The 20714-nt window shown below is 44.1% G+C and overlaps 2 protein-coding genes across 2 annotated transcripts in view; one reads left to right on the top strand and one right to left on the bottom strand.

Annotated features, from left to right (window-relative positions):
• The window catches only part of RANBP3L (RAN binding protein 3 like), a 463124-nt gene that overhangs the window by 308737 nt on the left and 133673 nt on the right, over window positions 1-20714 (top strand). The window lies entirely within an intron of this gene.
• Window positions 8200-20714, bottom strand: part of LOC311622218 (sperm flagellar protein 2-like) — a 31265-nt gene continuing 18750 nt past the window's right edge. The window contains exons 7-10 of the mRNA XM_084883127.1: window positions 18420-18606; window positions 17004-17192; window positions 11624-11811; window positions 8200-8399 (exon numbers count right to left, since the gene is read on the bottom strand). Of these exons, the coding sequence (XP_084739253.1) occupies window positions 8225-8399; window positions 11624-11811; window positions 17004-17192; window positions 18420-18606 (739 nt within the window). The 3' untranslated portion in view covers window positions 8200-8224. The remainder of the gene's footprint in view (window positions 8400-11623; window positions 11812-17003; window positions 17193-18419; window positions 18607-20714) is intronic.

Here is a 20714-nt window from a genome sequence, read left to right as displayed (position 1 = left end):
TGGCCTGGTTAATTCATATTTCTAGCTGGATATTTACCTTGGGTCTCCTAAACCAGATTGATGCAACCATGTTCCACATGACGGGCAGATAATGAGAACAAGGCGCAGGCACTCCAGCTCTCTCTGTGGCAACTGCCTGGGGCCTTCTCACTTGGCTCCAAGCCTTTAATCCGCACCTTCTTCTGTTCCAGTTCTGCCTCTCTTCCAACCACCCCGCTTCCTTCTCCTTCTCTAGTCTGGCTCTCACCAATCTCAGCTTTGATCCTTGGCCTACTCAGAGGACTTGGCTGGAGTCCACCTCTGCTGCTTCCTGTTTCTGGCTACTTTCAGATAAACTATCTTGATCATCTTGGTTCCAGTTCAAAGAATTCAATCTCTGGCACCGGCAATCCTGGCTGATCTTCTGTTTGGATCTGTCCTGTCTCCTACCAGAGGTAATCAGACGTTATAGGAACACACTTATTACTATGGCAACATGGAAAGTCCAGGGGCTATATTCCAATTACTGGAGTTTGGCATTCAGGGGGGGAAAAAAAAGCAAAAAAAAGCAGGGGAAAAAAAAAAGCCATACTCCACCATGGAATACTAAGGTAAAACTTTGTAGCTCTCAAAACTACTGTTCTTTGCCTTTCCTTCCTAGGCTTTTTCTCCTCCAGCCACTCAAAAGACCCCGAGGAAATCTGGGGGAACTGCCTAAATTTGTAATTCAGACATTTAAATTCCTGGCAACTGCCCATGATTGTCAGGAGAAGCAGAAAGGGTAGTTGGGTATTTTGCACCATGGGGAGTCAGCTCATGTAAGCCCTAAATGGTTTCTTAACCACAGTGTGGAACCTTTTTGATGGCCAGGTTCCAATGAGAAGAATGGATCTTGCCTTGTGAAACACTTAACAAGGGGGAAGAGAGGAGAAGCCAGCAGCTGATGGACAACAAAATTCTGATGTCTCACCTCAGAATGGCCATGGAATGGGCTTTGTGTTGGGGCACTATTTAAAGGTCTCAGAGCAACTAGAAAAGATGAGCTGGCCCTGCTGAGTGAGCTTAGCAGCCTTTCTAAGTCACCTGACTTCCAGTCATGTCATAGCATGGTTAGCTACCTGGCCAGACCTTCCTGCCAGGCTTGCCTGTAGATAGGTAAGGCTATCACTGATGTTAGCAGGGCAGATACACCTCCAGAGAGAAGGTATGCCTTCATGCACCTCTGTGCTAGAGTTCTCAGCCTGAGCCCCCCACCTATTGTCAGGAAGTGCATACGTAGCCCATGGTAAGCAGGGAGAGACAGCGGTTTATGCAACTTCACCCACAATGCTGAACTAACGGCTGTTCTGGCTGCAAGAAGAACAATGTCTGCCTATCAACAGATCCTGCAGTTAATTCTGTCTCATTAGGACATGTGAAGACCTGGTCCTAATCCTAATAATAGCTTTTACTCAGAACCTTATCATTTAGGTCCGTGATTGGCAAACTGCGACTCATGAGCCACATGCGGCTCTTTGGCCCCATGAGTGTGGCTCTTCCACAAAATACCATGGCCTCGGTGAGTCTATTTTGAAGAAGGGGCATTAGAAGAAGTTTAAGTTTAAAAAATGAGGCTCTCTAAAGAAATCTCAATCGTTGTACTGCTGATATTTGGCTCCGCCGACTAATGAGTTTGCCGACCACTGACTTAGGTCCCAGCAGCAGCCTTCCCCAACTGCCCTGACATAATGCCAAGGAAATAGATGTTTAGCCCCAGCCTATCTCAAAAGGAGACCCAGGTAACAAATTCCACCTACATTGTGCCTAATTTGAATCCCCCTACTTTGAGGAAAATTCAAATTGGCCATGGTCAGTTACCCAGCAGGTGATGAAGATCACTGTCAAAGCTGAGAGGCCTGCACCTGAGAGAGGCTGGCACCTCAGCATGCACAACCCAACAACTCTTGCTTCTAACAAGTCCATCAGTTCAGAAAGCCCAGCACTTGCAAGAAGGGGCAGGCTTCCTTTTCTTACTTACAGGTCAGGCAGCCAGAATAACCGGGCAGACACTTCGTCTTGCAGGTCTGATTACCAGGAGCAACCGAAATGAAGCCACTTTGAGAGCTCCTCTGTCCTGAAAACGGATATTTCTGTGCTGTGGAGATTCAGTGACAAATCACCTGCAGACAGTGGGCAGGGGCTAGCGTGGCACTCTGATGCCAGACGTGCTCAAAGGGACTCAGTGGAGGAGATCCAGGGAGGAGTAGCTTTTTCACCCCAAAAGGACAGGTCCATAGTCCTGGTTCCATTCTCTGCCCTGGCACGCACCCTGCCCTCCTGGGGCACTGAACGCAGCATATTGGGGATTTCAGCAGCTGTGCAGCTAGTCCAGTGCTTTTTACAGCACAGTTGTCTGGGTCTGAAACAAATTAAGTCTCTAAGGCTACTGCATTCCTCCTGACCCCCAACTGCCCTTGGGTCAGCATCAAGCTGGACATTGTATCAGATCTCTCCCTGTGAAAGGGCCACCAAACAATTCTGGAGTTGGTAGTCCTTCTAATAAAAACAGTAAACTGTATTTCTTAGTTGGTCAAACTATGCTTTTTTCACCAGGGAGGTGGTGTCTCCCTCAAGATCCCTTCGATACCAACTTCTATCGTCTTGCTGTTCAAAACACTTTTCCAGAAGCTTTTACATCTGAATTCACCTTCCTGCTACCATTGCTCAGCCAGGGACAGAGAGAGAGACAGACTTGGTTGGAATTTCTCTAATGTCACATAAGGTTAATACCTCAAAGAGGCGTAACCACTCCAAAAAAGCTTATAGGTGGCACTGACTAATACATCAAATATATACGTAAAGTAAATGCACCAAAGTATATTGCTGACAGGCTCTGGGAACTGGCCAGGAGCAGTGGGGGGGGGGGGGGGTTCTTTCAGGTGGGAGAGTTCTCAGGCCCACACCAAAATTCAAAGACTTTCTTGGATCCATTCAAGTTTCTTGAGATTTATTGGGCTCCATGACCAAAGTCCTCCTTCTAGTCCCTCTACTCCTTAGACTCAAGACCTCCTCCAGCCTTCCGAAATCCTTGGCCAACAATAGTTGGAAGATAGCCTCGTTTCTTGGTAACCATGTAGCCAGGATAACTACAGTTTTCTTTGGAAATCAATACATTAATATTCTACTCTGCAAATTAGTGTCATTATGTTTGGTTAACATAAATCAGTATTATAGGACCTACTGGTAATCCCACTAAGACACAGCCACGCAATGAGGTCTACCCTGGAAAAGCTGGCCAGCTAGCCTTACCATTACGGGAGGAATTTACAGAGTAGGAGACAAAACTCTGCACAAATAGAACCATTAAGTGTGTAGCATAAAACCTAGACTAGAACCATGGTGGGAATATTCCTTTCAGTACCAACCTCCTTTCCTAGATCCTATTTTAGAAGCCGATCGTTATTCTTGTTACCTATCTTGGGAAACATTTGTATACCAGCAGGTGCCTCTTATGTCTTAATCCAAAGAAGCGATCATGTGTGGCATCGGGTACAATGGCAAACAGAACTTTTAAAGTAGGAGGTCTGACAGATTATCTCCACTTCCATCACGTGAGCAACTGCTCACTCTACTTAAAAGTAAGCTACACTCCCTAAAGCTCAAAATAGAAGGTATAAACATATCTTCAGAGTAAAAAAAAATAAATAATAATAAGGTATTTTAAGACTTCTTCCTCAACAGGGAGCAACCCCCCCCCCCCCAAACACAACAAAACAGCCATTTCATTTGAACTTAAGGAATCTTGCACTTGAGTTATTACCTAAGCTTGCACTCAGAGGTATTTCATAAGTGTCCCGAGTAAACATGTATGTTACGGACTCTAGGGTGTCCCTTCACAATTCATATTCGGGGCCTTTGCAAGGTAATTAGGCAATAAGGTTTTGACAGTGGGGGTACCCACAATGGGAATAGTGTCCTTTAAAAAGGAAAGGTATCAGAGTTACCTCACTCTCTCTCTCTGCTCCATGTGAGGACACAGTGAGAAGGTGGCTGCCTTCAAGTGTGGAAGAGAGTCCTCACCAAGAAACTGAGTCTGCTGGCACCCTGACCTTGGACTTCCCAGGTGTGTGAGAAATACATTCCTATTTTTTGAAGCCACCCAGTCTACAGTGGCAACCTGCTTTGACTAATGCAATCAATATCTTTTAAATAAAAATGTAAAAAAAATGGTCTATTTACAATCACTTACCTGCTCCTAAAATCTATCACTCTGCTGTGTCAGTTACCGAGTGATGTCACTTGAGTGACACAGGCTTCAAACTGATATTCTTCCTATAAGAAAATTTGATTAAATAATAAGCTATGAAGAAGAGGCCATTCACTGGGAAGCCAGGGAGCAAGGCCAGAGCTAAGATGGAGTGTCCACTCTTAGAAGTTGAGTCTGAAGCCACTGGATCAAGACCAAAGGCTAGAGTTGAGAGTAAGAACAAGGCAGTGTCCGGAGCCTTTCAGTCAGACAAATCAGAGGAGACATAGGAAGGCAACCCCATGGTTGATTTAGTCCCTCATTCCTATGCTCTAGTCTAGTGGAAAGGACCTGGCAATATGTCAATGGATAAACAAATCTGGGGAGGGGTGTGTATACATCTGGTGTAGAGACAGGAGCATGAATGTTAAACCACAGTATATACAAATGCATCATAAAGTCTAATTTGAAGACTAAGCCAACAGTGCTATTGATAAAAAATGCGCATTACAACATACACTCTAGGGTTAGCCCAACAACCACAACAAGCTCAAGTGATCATGAACTTAAACAGTGATTTTTCATTAAAAACAAAAATAACAATGAAAAAACTTTGGTTGACTTAACATGATATACTGGACACAAAACATCCTTTCAAAGTGGGGGAATTCCAACTAAAACATGTTTGTTGGCATGCACAGTAGAGCTCTGCCAATTGCCAAGTGCGTTGTGGCAGAGATTCCTGTAAAGGACTTGCACGCGGGAGAGTTTGGGGTTTCCCAGCAGGAGTCCAGTGCATGACTGAGAACCACTGGCTGCTGTGCGGGGACCGTGCCTCCAGAGAGCGAGGGAAGCTGGCTCCTGGCTTCCCGGCGGCCGTGGGGCCCTGGGTTTTCCAGGCTCTTCCCTACTCCATTAAACACTGCCTCGTTCTCCTGTGGCAGCCGCCCGGGAATCCCAGGCTGCTCCATGCTGCTGCTGCTGTCTGCTCCCTAGGAGTGATAAGTGAATGATATATCTGGCCATACCATTCCTGGATGATGGAGTATGATGATTTAGGAAATAATGTTAAGAAAAAAAAGAGACATCCCTAACCGGTTTGGCTCAATGGATAGAGTGTAGAACTGCAGACTGAAGGGTCCCGGGTTTGATTCTGGTCAAGGGTACATGCCTGGTTGTGGGCTTGATCCCTGGGGGGCGTGCAAGAAGCATCCAGTAAATGATTCTCTCTCTCATTATTGATGTTTCTCTCTCTCTCTCTCTCTCTCTCTCTCTCTCTCTCTCTCTCTCTCTCTCTCTCTCTCTTCCTCTCTGAAATCAATAAAAATATATTTTAAGAAAAGAAATGAGACAAAATTTTGGCAGCTACATATGATGCATGCACGAGCAAAATTGCATTTCATGCCAACTTCTTGGAGTAATATTTAAAATATTTAAGCACGATAATTCTCTAATGGAGAGCTTTAAAAGTGTGGGCTCAAAACTGGGAGATAGTTTTTTAAGGTGTTTATGGGCGTCAATAAAGTATGGTAAGAATGCAAACCTTTGGAAGACTAATTTCTAAGTAATGCTTTTACCTAAGGAATAAACAGGCTGAACAAATTTAGCAATGATAAATATGGACAGCTGCTTCCTTCAGCTATGCCAGGCTGTGCTGTCCCCCCTAAGCCAAATTATATATGTTACACGTTGAAACATTTATTTTTTGCTTGCAGGCACAAACAGTTAACGAGATCCCCAAGAGGCAAAGCAGCACTCACAATAGGGAAGGATTAGTGTCTAACATCTGAATATTATTTCCCATTATGTGGTCAAAAGGAGCAAAGTATATAAACACAAATCAGAAATCCTCAGGTGATTTTCATTTCCTGAAAAACAGTAAAAGCTTTAAACACAGTAAACTGCATGGCCAGACGTTCACACACACCTAACAAAAGTCTACAATTTCCTACAAAGGATGTGGGTGAGACGACTGTGTACCTGTGGTAATGATTTCCCAAACAAGAAAAAAAAAAAGTTAAAAAGACAAATCTTTGCTCAGCTGCAGACTACCTGGTCTCCTGGTTTATGAGAACAACAAGAATAGAGTAGATAGAGCTGCTTAAGAAATAAGTTAGAAATTAATTTTCCATGAATCAGCAAGATCTGTCAAATAAAATGATGATTTACAGTGGGAAGAAATCTCTTTACATAACTTGATATTGTCAAACTTTTATTTTGGTTGATCTCTCCCCCTTACCCCCACCCTCCCCCACCTTCCCTCTGAGGTTTGATGGTCTGATCGATGCTTCTCTGTCTCTGGATCTGTTTTTGTTCATCAGTTTACATTGTGCATTATATTCCACAAATGAGTGAGATCATGTGATATTTATAATGGGGAGAGGTCAACCAAAGGACTTGTGTGCATGCATATAAGACTAACCAATGGACACAGACAACAGGGGGGTGAGGTCATGAGTGGGAGAGTGGGTGGGGAGGCAATGGGGAGATAAGGACACATATGTAATACCTTAATAAAGAAATTTAAAAACAAAAACAAAAAAACAAACAAAATAGTTTTAAAAGAAAAAAAATTATTTTATAGCATTCCACTTCAAATGGAACACTACCTCTAGTATATTCTATGGCCAAATGAAATAAATATGCATACACAACCCATAAGATTCTACTAAATGCTTAATAAATAACAGTTCTCTCAGTAATACAAACACAGATTCATACAATTAAAATATGGTGTACATTTAGTTTCTTATAATCTCACTTTCTTTCCTTGCCTTTTTTCATAGTCTTATCTTCTTTCAGTATTTACGTATTAGTGCTATTTTACACTTTGCCCCATTCATTGTCATCCATTTACTTCATTCATGCATCCTTTCAACAACTATTTGATGAGTGTTTGATGAATTCAACAAATGATTGTGCCAAATCATTCATATTGCACTTATTGCCCTTCTGGAATTAAGTCAATATTTGTAATAATAAAAAGCTTCATACTTCCTTCCATTACTGATGATCTACCCAAGACTTCTATCCAACAGCTATTAATTTTACATTTTCCTCCTACAGGTGAGATGAAGTTGGGTGAGGAAAGAGACTGACATGTATTATTTGCATCCAACATGCAGTGCACTTGGTTAAATGTTCAATAAGTGCTACCTTCAGCCCAGCCAGTGTGGCTCAGTGGTTGAGCACTGGCCCAGGCAGCAAGGTCAGGGCACACGCCCGGGTCTTGGGCTCTATCTCCAGAACGGGGCGTGCGGGGAGGCAGCCAATCAATGATTCTCTCTCATGATTAATATTTCTCTCTCTCTCTCCCTCTCCCTTCCTCTCTCTGAAATTAATTTTAAAAAAAATACGTTTTTTAAAATGTACTATCTTCACAACAACTAAATAAGGTAGGTATATTATTATTGCCATTTCATAAATCGGGCTTTTGACACTGAGGGACTGGCTGCCTGTGGTCTCATAGCTAGCATATGGCAGTGCCAGGGATGAGCTCTTGGTCTGTCTAAGCCCAACAGCTTTTCAGCAGCTCAGCTAAGAAAAAACAATTGGCACCCAACACAAAACAATCTTGGAATAAAATTTTGTTTGAGTCTTTGCTACTCATAAAGCTCAAACCTTCTCCTCTTTCATTGGCCACTAAGGACAATATAGTATTTAGATACATTTTTAAAGAAAAATACACTTTAACAAGGGTATAGGAAGCAAAGATAGTTAGCTCATACAGAGAAAAACGCTGAGAGATAAAAACATTTTAAAATTCTGCCATTTATCTGCCCAGGCAATACTTTATGCTTCATTATTTTCAGACCACTCTTAATGTGAAGTAGGAGTAACGGATAATAGAATATATGTAGTTAGGCATTTACAAATTAATACTTTAATACAAATTAAACCAAGGGGAAAATGCAAACATAAAATTCCCATTTTTTATTAATAGGAATAAAATAATATCACAAAATTAATGTTAACATGATGTTTATTATGTTGCATTCACCTTAATTATTCCATTTTTGTTCATACCTTATATTCTTCATAGTCATTGTTATCTAGCAAGTCCCTTTTCTCCATTTCTACAAGTTGCTCTGTAGAAGGCCTAGCTGGCATACCCTTAATAGAGGCCTGCTCATAAATGGGCTTTCCATAAAAGAACAGTTCCTTCCAATCATGCATAATTTTATGTGGAATCAGACTATAGCAAAAGAAAAAAAAAGGTAGAGATGAATCAACAGTTAGTCATACATACACCTTAAACTGTAGTCTTTCTATTATTATACTAGAGGCCTGATGTACAACATTCATGGTCTCAGGGGAGGAGGGGTCCTTCAGCCAGGCCTGCACCCTTTCCCAGTCCGGAGCCTTCAGGGGATGTGCGACTGATGGCTTAGTGCTGCCAGCTTGTGGTTGAGCCGTGCTCCCCCTGTGATAGCGCACTGACCACCAGGGGGCAGCTCCTGCATTGAGCGTCTGCCGTCATAGCGACTGGTTATAGCGACTGGTCATCCTGCCGTTCGCGGTCGATTTGCATTACCCTTTTATTATACAGGATATTATACAGGATACGTTCTCCAGGGTCTGCTGTTTGAGTACAGGGATGCCAAAGTGTTGTTATACACTTAAAGGCTAATGAAATGTCTGGCGCTTAGTAGGTTTGAATAAATGAATGTTAAAGAGTAACTGTTTTCAAACTTTCTAACTGGCTGTGAACTAAGAACAGTGTATTTCAAAATGATCCACACTGTCATAGCACTGAGGGTTTTTTATTCCCAGCTGTCTTGTTAAGTGGCTGTGTGATTTCAGAAAATCCTGTAAATGCTCTGGCAACAGTGCCCTCCTCTGCAAAATCAGCAGGTGGAACACTTCAAGGCCTCTTTAAGATGCCAGTTGGCTTACACATTAATGTGTATCAGAAAGATGCACTGTATGGCTGTCTTACTGTCACTGAACATTTGGTAACCTTTAAGACGATTTACCAGTAATTATTTCTATTTAAATCTGAGGGATGACTAGAGGAGGTAATCAGACAGAGTGATGGAACAACAATTCCAAGATGAATAAAGTGGGCAGGGAAGGAAAGGACTGACATGACTCAGACACAGTTCTCTAAAAGTAGCCGGACTAGAGCTTGAAATCACAGCTAGCAGTGTTTCATGTGTTTCGTTCTGAGACATGGTCCCACATGGGTGAACCTTGAACAGATGCTAATGAAATCAGCCAGACAGAAGAGGACAGATGCCCCATGTTTCCACTCACACGAGGCACCTTGCAGCAGAGTCATAGAGACAGAAGGTAGAACAGTGGTTTCCGGGGCCAGGGGAGGAGCGAGGGCAGAGTTATTGTTTAATTACCGCTGAGTTCCGGTTTGGAAAGATGAAGGGGTTCTGGAGATGAATGCTGGCGATGGGGCTAGGATTGTGAATGTGCTTAATGCCACTGAACTGAACTTGAAAATGTTAAAGTGATTCATTCTATATTTTACCACAATAAAAAGTAGTATTTAATGTCACAATTTAAAATATAATCATGTTTTCCATGAATAAAACATTAATAGCTGCTAGAGATTGCTTTCTGGAGATATGGAAGTTTAGAAATTAATAAGCTCAGGCATAGAAATAACACCAGAATTTTTAAAGTGGCACTGGCTTCTGTGATGAAGTAAATAATTAACAACTTATATATTGCCCAAACTTAATCTTGAAGTTGTTGAACTAATAGCCTACTATTTGAATATTAATAATTTTGTTAAGGAGCAGTCTTTTTAAAATATATATTTTATTGATTTTTTTACAGAGAGGAAGAGAATGAAATAGAGAGTTAGAAACATCGATGAGAGAGAAACATCAATCAGCTGCCTCCTGCACACTCCATACTGGGTATGTGCCCGCAACCAAGGTACATGCCCTTGACCGGAATCAAACCTGGGACCTTTCAGTCCGCAGGCCGATGCTCTACCACTGAGCCAAACTGGTTTTGGCTTAAGGAGCAGTCTTAACAAAAGTCAGTTCATATAAACAGCTTGATATCAAAGATATATATATATATATATATATATATATATATATATATATATATATTGATAATACCTTGCTTAGTGCAGAATAAAAAGAGATTAAAATGAGTTTATCTTGATTGTTAATCATGTAAACTAAAAAAAATAATCTTAACATATAGGGGATGGCAAAAGTAGGTTTACAGTTGTAATACAAATAAGTAATAGAATAATTAATAAATAATAGAATAAACTGTTTTGCATACTCACAACTACACACCTACTTTGCCCTCCTGTGTTCATGTGCAATTATCTTAATCAGTTGCAATTAAAAGACACATTTTCAAAGGAAAGCCTCCTTGAAAGTTCTATATATCAATACTTCTGGAACTTTAACATTTTATATATTTTTAAAATTATAATAAAAATAGTTTCATGAAGGCAGTATGCTCTCTATATTAATTTTCATGAAGCAGGACTTAAGAATAGTAAGAGGCATTTAGACAAAAAAAGAAAAAAAAAGTAGTAAGAGGCAGACTAGTATATGCCTCTGTGAAATACTACAATAATCAAACTAATGCATATCGGAAGTCTTGAGCTTCCTAGAGAGTGGTGCTCTGTAAGGTGTGTTTTTCAGTCATTTACTTGACATAGAAATAATATCTGTTTCCCTTTTGCTTTGGCCACCAGAAAATGCAGATAAAATTTGTAGCTCAGTTGCAGTAACTGGCAAACCTGCTGCCTATATAACCGGGTTTCAATTTATCCCTTGTTGTTAGCTTTCTACTTAAATTTAGATTTTCCCTTGTTCTTATTTTGGCATAGACTTAATATTTCTTGTTTTGTTCAATATTTTCTTATAAATTGCATTAGTTATTAGTAAAAGAATCTTTAAACAATCCCCATCTCCTAGGAAGTCCCAAGTGTTTCAAATAAATTATCCTAGTTGTCTTAGTAAATTGAAGTGGATTTAGACACAACATTTAAATGAAAAGACCCATATACGCATATTAAATAAGGCGAGTCAGGGATGAATTAGGTCAGCATCCAGGGCCTCTGGACCCCACTTCTCGGCCTTCCTTTCATGAAACATTTTTCTTTCTTTTTTATTTTATTTTATTGAGAGGGATAGAGAGTTAGAAACATCAATGAGAGAGAAACATCGATCAACTGCCTCCTGCACACCCCATACTGAGGATGTGCCTGCAAATAAGGTACATGCCCTTGACCAGAATTGAGTCTGGGACCCTTGAGTCCACAGACCGATGCTCTATCCACTGAGCCAAACCCTTTAGGGCTCATGAGACATTTTTCTCTCTTACCCACCCAGTGTCTGCTTTACAATCATAACCTTTCTCATTCTCTGGGGGGTGTCTATTGTGTTGACAGCAAAAACAAACCAACAACAACAAAAAAACAAGACTTACTTATTGGTTAAAAGCCGGTATTCTGCCATTTTGGTGGACAAGTCGAGTATCTGATCCAGAATCTCTGCGCAGGCTAAGTAGTGCTTCTGGTAGAGCGCTTGCGCTCTCTCCACGGCCAGCTGCTCGTGAACCTCCCGCATTCTGATGGCTTGTTCTTCGAACTCGAGCTTGGCTTGTCTTGCCAAAGCCTAGGGAGACACGGACACCCTTAAGTCCCCGTGACTGGGCAGAGGTTGAAGAGAAAATAATGTCTTCATTTCAATATAACAGAAATAAACCTCCAAAGAGAATGACACCTCCTTTTACACCAGGAAGAACAAATAAACGATAAAGCCCTTTCTCCTGAACGCATTAAGTACTGAGTCTGATGGCAAAGACAAGTTTGGAAATATTCCCCTTAGAGCTTACTGAGCAGCAAAACCGAGTACAGACGAAACTGGGCCAATCAGGGAAAGCCGGAAGGGACTAAGGATAAGTTGCATCTTAAGTGTTTCAAAGGAAGTCCTGGCCTCACGGGTCTCACATCGGCAGGGGTGAGAGGGAAACAGGCACCTCTGTCCGGCCGGGGTGGCCCAGTGGCTGAGGGTTGCCCTGTGAACCAGGAAGTCGCTGGTCCCATCCCAGTCAGGGCACATGTGTTTCTGTTTCTCTATTCCTCTCCCTCCTTCCCTCTCTAAAAAAAAAAAAAAAAATCAACTTTAAAAAACTAAAAGGAAGAGCAAAAAGATGCAGGCATGGCAGTGCTGGGCCTCCAGCAACCATAGCGGGTCCTCTGACCTCTTTGTACCCGTCTGAGGAGACTTGCTCAGACTCAGCTGTTCGGCCAGTGCTTTCCAGGGGGGAGTTCTAGAATATTGATGTAGACGTAGGAAATCTTTCAGAAATCCCCTGATTATGACCTGAAAATACCGCACAGTGGCCGACAAATGTTAAATGTGCTTAGACAACAACAGGACCTGCTGCTGTCCCAGCCTTAATGCATTGATAGCATTCATGCGTGCAGACATCTATTTTCTGCAGAAAGCAGTGAAGCACGTAAGCAGCTTGTCATTACCCTCAGTTCGCTTTGCACTATCGGTTTGTTTAGAAAACCCTTTCTTCACACACGTACGTATGGCCACATACTGATTTTCAAACAGCTATCCAGACTCCGTGAGACAGTCTATCCGGGGCCAACAGGCTCCAGACACAAGACGCGCCTCCTGCGCAGGGACCCAGGGAGGTGCACGCGGAGGCAGCTTGGGCCTGGATGGAGCTGTGATGGGACCTGAGCCCCAGGTCCCGTTCAGGAGTCAAGGACTAGCTGTGAACTTGGGCCAGTCAGGGCCTGCGCCTCCCTTCCCTCCATGCACAGGGAATATTAGCAAGGTTTGTCATGAACAGGAAAACTAACCGAACCGTCTGGTCACAGCAAATATTCCTTATTATGATGCTGTTCACATGGGACTAGAGGCGTGACAGTAAACTGTGATTGTCCACTGAACCGAGGGGGGGCGGGGTTCTTTTGTTATTGTGGTTTTGTTGTTTTATTGTCCTGGGAAAGAGGTTGCGCTGTGTGGCCTCTGAGGCCAGCCCTGTCCACGGGGCAGGCGGAGGAGTGACAGCAGAATGCGTCAGCCTCCTGCTTCTCTGCAGGCCCTTTGTCCTAGGAAAGCAGACAGTGAGGTACAAAGCGTATGGCATGCTTTAGGAGTGTGGAGAGTTCAGGAGAGAGGAATCTGAGAGGACGGTAGCGAGAGGAGAATGTGTGGAGAAAGTGACAGACAAATGGGTCCTGAGCTTGGTTCACTACAGGGTGCCCGGAAGTCCCAGAATGCTTAGGGTGTGATCAAAGCAAACCTAGGGCAGCAGGGCCATGTTTGTCCCTAGCGGGACCAGAGCAGCTTTCACCTGGTCCTCCTTCTCTTCTTCCGTCTTTCCTTCCCTCTCTCCCTCCCTCCCTCCCTCCCTCCCTTCCCTCACTCCATCCTTCTGCCCCTTTTCCTTCCCTCCCTCCCTCCTTCCCTCCCTCCCTCTCTCCCCCCTCTCTCCTTCCCTCTCTTTGTCCTTCCCTCCCTCCCTCTCTCCCGCCTTCTCTCCCTCCCCCTTCTCTCTCCCCTCCCCCTTCCATGTCCCTTCCATGTCTTTCTTCCATCTTTCTAGCTACCTCGTCTTCTACCTCTACCCACACTACCACCCCGGACCCTATGCTAACCCCACTGTAACTTCCTGCCCCATTACAGCAAAGTGGGCTGCAGCCCCAGAAAAGAAAGGAGGAAAGGGAAAAGGAAGTCTGTGGTGTGAGTTCTGACTCTGGACTCGGACAGACCTGGCCTGCTCCCAGCCTTGCCACTGAGAGGGTGTGCCTGAGCTTCTGACCTCATCTTCCTCCCGTGTGACATGCGGAAAGGATGGTGCCACGTGAAACGGCCGTTGTGAGAGTTACATAGGCATGTGATGAACATAGCTCAATGCCCGACTCAAAGCAAATGCTCAAAATATGTTAAATATGAATGTGTTCCATTATTGTTAAAACAATAGTCGTCCAGGAATTTAAAACCAGAAACTGTCCCAATAGACACCCAATTGTCTTAAAGAGATTAGCAAAAGTAATCTAAAATCAAAACAAAACAGACAAAAACTCCTAAGGAATGGTGCACAACTCCAGGTCTCTCTCTCATTGGACCAGACATTGGCGAAAGCCCTGGGAAACAGTGCTCACAGAGGCAAACACGGTCCCGTCGTCACGGAACTCTCATCCAGTGGGAGATACTGTCAAAAAGTCACAGGAATCCACTTATAATTACGCACTCTGCATGTCACTAGGGAGAGGCATGGTGTGAGGGTCCCTGCAGGCCGCCTGAGCTGGACACGCCATGAGCAGGAGCTCTGCAAGGTGACTGCTAGCTGGGAAAGGCAGCTGGGAGGAGGGGAAAGAGAGAGACGTGGCTTCTTCAGGGTCTGAGAGACCAGTGTGGTCAGAGTCCAGGGGACGGAGGGGGCCAGGTCGGAGCAGGGATCTGGTGGGCAGGAAGCCAGGGCTAGGTGCCCTCTGGCAGGAGGGCTGGGTCCAATCTGAGTGACCAGTTCCCCTAGCTGCAGAGCAGAGAGGGGTGTGGAAGGGATGAGAGTAGGACAGACAATCTGTATAAGTTCAAGTTCAATCTAATTTTCTCCTTTCTTCATTTCTAACAAGTTATCTGAAGGCTTGCTAAGTCCTGCATTAGGGAATTCCTGCAGATGGAGAAGATGGAACTGATGGAGGCTCCTCCTCACTTTCAAAGGCACATCCAAGGGCAAGTTGGTCTGAATGGCTCAGAGGGGACAGAGGAGAAGGTGCTGAGAACACGGAGAAAGAGAAAGTGTACCCCCCTCCCCCTGCAGCTCCTGGGACGCAGCAAAGCCTCAGAGGGGAACATGCGAGGGGCCCAAGAGGCCAGAACGGCCTCCTCAGACCTGTGTGCTGATGGCAGCATGTGGGCTGGCGTAGCTGAGTCTCAGTGGCAACAGGCTGGGCTTGTGCCGATGCCTGACATGTCTCCCTGATGACCTGACCCCATGGCCTGGCCACTGTGCACCCCTGTGGGCAGCGGTGAGCGGTTGGAGTTTAGCTGCCGTTGATTTGAAAGACCTACATAACGTTATGACCTTGCACACGCCCCCTGTGGCTGCCAATGCAGAGCCACCACAAACAGACGAAGGAGACCTCGCAGCTGGAGTAGCTGGGGTGGTGGTGGGCATGGAGAAAGGCGGGCAAACTGAAGAGATTCTTATTTAGTCCCTGAAATCAGTGGGACTATGTGATGCTTTGGATATGAAGGAGTGAGGGTCAAACAGACTTCCGGTGGGCCTGAGGTTTGGGACTTGTGCACCTGAATGAAAGGCAACGTCCTTTGTTGGAATATGGAACCTTAAAATGCACCAGTTTAGAGACATGGGTCATACATATGACTTTAATGTGTGATGTGTATGTGAGATATATGAAGAGAGATGTTTGGAACGTGACACGACATATGGATGCACACGTCAAAGGCCGGAGACATAGCTGCATGGGTCCCATGTCTGTGGCAGTAATTACACCCCTGGGCTGTGGAAGCAGCAGAGGAGGGAAGGAGGGGCCTAGGACGCAGCTTTAAGGACCCTGGAAACGGTCTTCTCTCCCAGGAGAATGTCCTACAACGAGAGCAGAGGCTAGGCGGCCAGAAACAGGAGAAAAGCCAGGCGTGTTCTCAGCTGTGCCAACAGGACTGACCATGAAGTCCATCCCATTCACAGTCATGGTGTGAAGCTCTACCAACAGCACATGAGCAGCATGAATAAACTTTAACATTTTTAATGAATTGAAAGGTACTTGTCCAATTCGCCCACCGTAAATAACAGCAAAACTATTGTACAAGAACAAGAACAATTAAAAACTAATTTTAAACACTTCCTTTGCCTTCACAAGGAGGATCATATTGTTGAAAGCAAATGATGTTGTGTGTTGTTAGTGGATATTACCAGAAGGGAAAGGTGATAGTGCTCCCTTGAAAAATTCAACACCTCATGTCAGTCCTCCTTAGGCTCCAGCCACTGTTGACGGAGGAGGTTTAAGTTCCAGATGAGAAAGGAGCCACCTCAGAGGGAGGGCTTCAGGGAGTCGCTACCTCAGCCTTAGGAAAGGCAATCTGGGAGGAAGGATGCGATGGTTACATCCCCGTCTGTGAGGCTGCAGCAGTCCCAAGGGGCCCAGGCCTCCGCAGCCGGCTCCATCCCAGGTGAGAAAGGGGACGCTTCTCATCCCGGGAGACCAGCTGCTGGACCCACACCCTGTCATGCGCCTCATTAACTGGCCTTGGGAGGCAAATATATTCTCCCAACAGGCACCCGGAAAGATGAGCTAAACACATCATTTCCAGGTAAGCAAATGGCACTGGATCCGTTCAGCTCACTAACATCCAGACCAGTGGTCGGCAAACTCATGAGTCTACAGAGCCAAATATCAACAGGACAACGACTGACATTTCTTTGGAGAGCCACATTTTTGAAACTTAAACTTCTTCTAACGCCACTTCTTCAAAATAGACTCTCCCAGGCATTGGTATTTTGTGGAAGAGCCACACTTAAGGGGCCAAAGAGCCGCAGTTTGCCGACCACGGATCCAGACAAATCTGCTCTTGAAGAGGACCCAGCGGTCAGTGTCCAGCAGACACAGGACTGTGGAGAGCGGTAATGTCTGTGGAATGCAGACCAAAGGGGAGGACCCTGGGTGTGTTTTCACTGTAGTTGTGCAAAAGTAAAAAGGGGAGATAATCTAGGGAGATCATTGATGGGCAGCCGCACACCTATGGCTTTGTTTACCTTTACAGGGAGACAGAAGCGAAAGGAGCCTGAGGGAGATGTTTAGGGAGACATTGCTTACCCCTTCTCGATCCAGAGCGTCCTGGAAGTCTTTAAGCCGCCTCTCCTCGTACTGTTTCTCTCGGAAGATTCTGTTTTGCCACAGAACTTCCTTCTCGTGGCGGACGTGCATGAGCTGCACGGCGATCCGGCGCTCCTGCTGGGACTGCCGCATGAGCCGGTTGATGAGCTGCTCCTCCCGGTACGCCTCCTGGAACACCGCGGGGAGCCCATTACCGCCCAGGCCGTGTCCTCTCTGCCCCCGGGGCTGAAACCCCGGACGTGAGCAGTGTGCAAAAGGTCTAGCAGTCATCTGCATCACTTTTTAAATCGGAACTTGGCCAACATCAAGTCATAAAAATAAAAACATCTCCAACAAAGGCTGCACACTTTTGGTATCTAGGAGAAGCATTATGGATTTATAGCTCCCTGTTATTGAAGTAAGGGATTGCCTCATTTAAAATTTTGGGGGGGAATTAGGTGATTGTTTTCAAGGTTTTATAAACAAGGATTTGATTCTCAGTGTTCGGTATGTGGAATTGTGCTGTAGGTACCCTTAATGTAAATGCTAGTTGTAAAAACAAATGCAGGCACTATCTGGCCATAGATGACAGATCCGATTAGTTCCCTGAGGGAACGTTGCAACCCTTGCTGAGTGAGGAAAAGCAAAAACCTGATAGAAGAATGAAGATGGGAGAAGGGGCTAAGGCGAAATTACCTACAGTTTACCCTGGAGAATTGTAATGGCTGCGATCTGGAAGAGAAATCAGATGCATTGGCTCAGTTCTCTCTCAGAGAATTAAGGGGGAAGCAGTAAGTGAACAGTGGGCAAAGCATGGAACTGGCACCCAGAGGCCCTGGCCAGTGCACCTCTGTGAGTCCTGGGCATGCGAGTTGGATTTTCGGGGTCTCTTTCTGGACAAGTAAAATGAGAGGTTTAGGTGTAAGGTGCTTTCCAAAGCCCCTCCGAGCTCTTTCACTTGTCTAAACAGAGACATCATGTGGAAGGGTGAGGTAATTCAAGTCCTCAAGGGGGGAAATTCAAAAGAATACCAAAGACTGGGTTTGCCCATTTAACAGGCAATGACCCAATTATTGAAGAAGACAATGACACAGGTTCACACCCTCTCTCCCACTCTGAGATTATGGGAGGACTACTGCATATCTTTTCAGAATCAGGATACAAATAACAACAATACCATGGCAAATGCCAAGACTTGAACCTGGGAATCATGTAAACATGTCGGTAAATGTGAATCTGAAGTGAGAAACGACCTTTGAACACAGGGTGATGTTATTATGATGTGAGGATGTCCCATTGATATTTGAGGCAGAGTGGCCGACGATACATACATAAGATACATGTAATGTGCATGCAAAAGGCTGCATTGTGTGACGTTTCCAACAGCATCACTTAACCAACATCCAAACATCTAACCTCCTGTGCCTCGTGGGCTATCAGCTGGTCCATCAGCAGCCTCCGGCGTCTTTTCTCCCTTTGCTCTCGTGCAAGCGCGTCTTCTTTGAGGCGCTTCTGGATTTTTTTAATGTAGTCGTCATCCGAGTAAGTGCTTAGCAAGTCGGCGGTTGTCTGGGCTGCTGTATCTAAGGAAGCCTTGTGTGTACTGAGGACAATAGTTTTTATTTTAGATTCAAAACATAATGCAATCACGGGCCACTACTCGTGAGCACGGAGGAAGACCTCAGGAGAAGGGTCTTCGCAGCCCTCTGCTAATTTATCATCATAAGCATGGAAGTGAATGCTAGAGCTTCAGTGTGGTCAACGGATTCCAATTTGCGTCCCCCCTTTTCGGGACTTGATCTAGCCTTTTCTCTAGAAATCTAGCCCATCAACTCCTTGTTCTTTTTTCTTTTAAAAAATATATTTTATTGATTTTTAGAGAGGAAGGGAGAGGGATAGAGAGTTAGAAACATCGATCAGCTGCCTCCTGCACACTCCCTACTGGGGATGTAACCAAGGTACATGCCCTTGACCTGAATCGAACCTGGGACAGATGCTCTATCCACTGAACCAAACTGATTTCGGCAACTCCTTGTTCTTTCACTCCTCATGGTCTTTGCCCTACCCAGACACTCTGGATTTCTCTCCCTCTTCTTCCTACTGTATCTAGGCCTCCTGCTTCCCCTGCTTTGAGTCAACAGTAGCACAATATTGGTAATCCAAGTATCAGGGGAGTCACAGGCATATTAATATCAGGACACAGAGTAAGTACTTCCAGGGTGGTTCTCTCCACTGCCACTCTATCTCACTTATGCACATGCAAGCTGCTCTATGATCTCCCAACTCCTGGGCTGCTGAGGGCAGTGGCCCAGCTCCTGCCGGAAGCTCAGCCGTTGAATGTTGACTTGCTCATCATGCCACGCTTGCAGGCACAGGTCTGACCTAGCTTCTGGCCCAAGTCCTGGAGACCCAGGATGGAGAAACCTGCCTTGGGGACTTGTCCTACCTTGTGTCCAAAACTAAAGGCTCAAGGAGAGCTGGTCTGACCAACACAAAGCAAACCCACTCAGAGGGTGGCTTAGAAGAGAATTGCTAGATTCTTTCAAAAGTTATCATAAGAAGCTATGTTTTTATGTCTACAAGGATCAGATAACCAATTCTCATCCTCGTACCCCTTTAAAAAATAAACAATGGTCCTAGCCAGTTTGGCTTAGTGAGTAGAGCATTAGTCTGTGGACTGAAGGGTCCCAGGTTTGATTCTAACCAAAGGCACATGTCTGAATTGTGGGCTCGATCCCCAGTGTGGGGCATGAAGGAGGCGGTGAATCAGCGATTCTCTCTCATCCTTTATGTTTCTAACTCTCTCTCCCTCTCCCTTCCTCTCTGAAATCAATAAAAATATATTTAAAAAAAGAACAAAGCCACCATCTTATAAAATAAGTAAATAAAATAAAAATAAACAATGTAAGATAATGGTATAAGATATATCATAATATGGCTTGCCAAGAAATCATGAATTTTAATATTAGGAATAATTATGGTTTCTAATATTATAAATGATTAGTGTATTTGTTTTAAAATATAACATAATTTTACTTAAAAGACAGGACACATTATCATTGTGTGTAGGAACTAAATGTTCATCAACTCTTATACAGAGAAAGGTACTCTTGCAAAAGCACAGCTAATCCTTGTTCAGTGAGGCAATAACTGCATGTTGGTAGCACAGATCACATTATATTATAGTTCATTATTCTAGGTTTGCTGCTCCCCGCTGAACTCTGAGCACATAAGAAAAATATCCAATTTTACTCCTCTCTGTATGTAGGCCTCGTATGCCTGCCATGTAGCTGATGTTTGCTAAATTTCAAATGATAGGCTCCGAAGCATAATAGATATATGATATAATTTTTAAAATCACACACTAAATTTCTGGTTATTTTATCAGCAGGGGCTCAGCCTTCGGTTTATTCTGTCACTGAAAGTTGCTGATCAGAAATTGAGTAGCTGTCAAAGTCTCAGTAATATTAAAGACAAAGTTTATCCCAATCTATTCATCAAGACCTAGTACAATTAAGTATTTATGAAAATTATATAACATAACTTTTTTAGATCATTCATCAAAACTTGTATCATATTTTTACATAACTGTGTTGTTTAAATATTTTTCCTAGATGGGTTAATGGCTCCTTTGATACTGTAGTATGCTACCAATAATATAACAAATATAATTTCCGTCTTTTATTTATTAGTCGGTTCATTCATCCACCC

The sequence above is a fragment of the Pipistrellus hanaki genome (assembly GCF_964339955.1).
Source record: "Pipistrellus hanaki genome assembly, chromosome: 4".
In the NCBI taxonomy this organism is placed as follows: domain Eukaryota; kingdom Metazoa; phylum Chordata; class Mammalia; order Chiroptera; family Vespertilionidae; genus Pipistrellus; species Pipistrellus hanaki.
The sequence above is the reverse complement of the archived record's forward strand: the minus strand, read 5'-3'. Positions and strand labels throughout refer to the sequence as shown.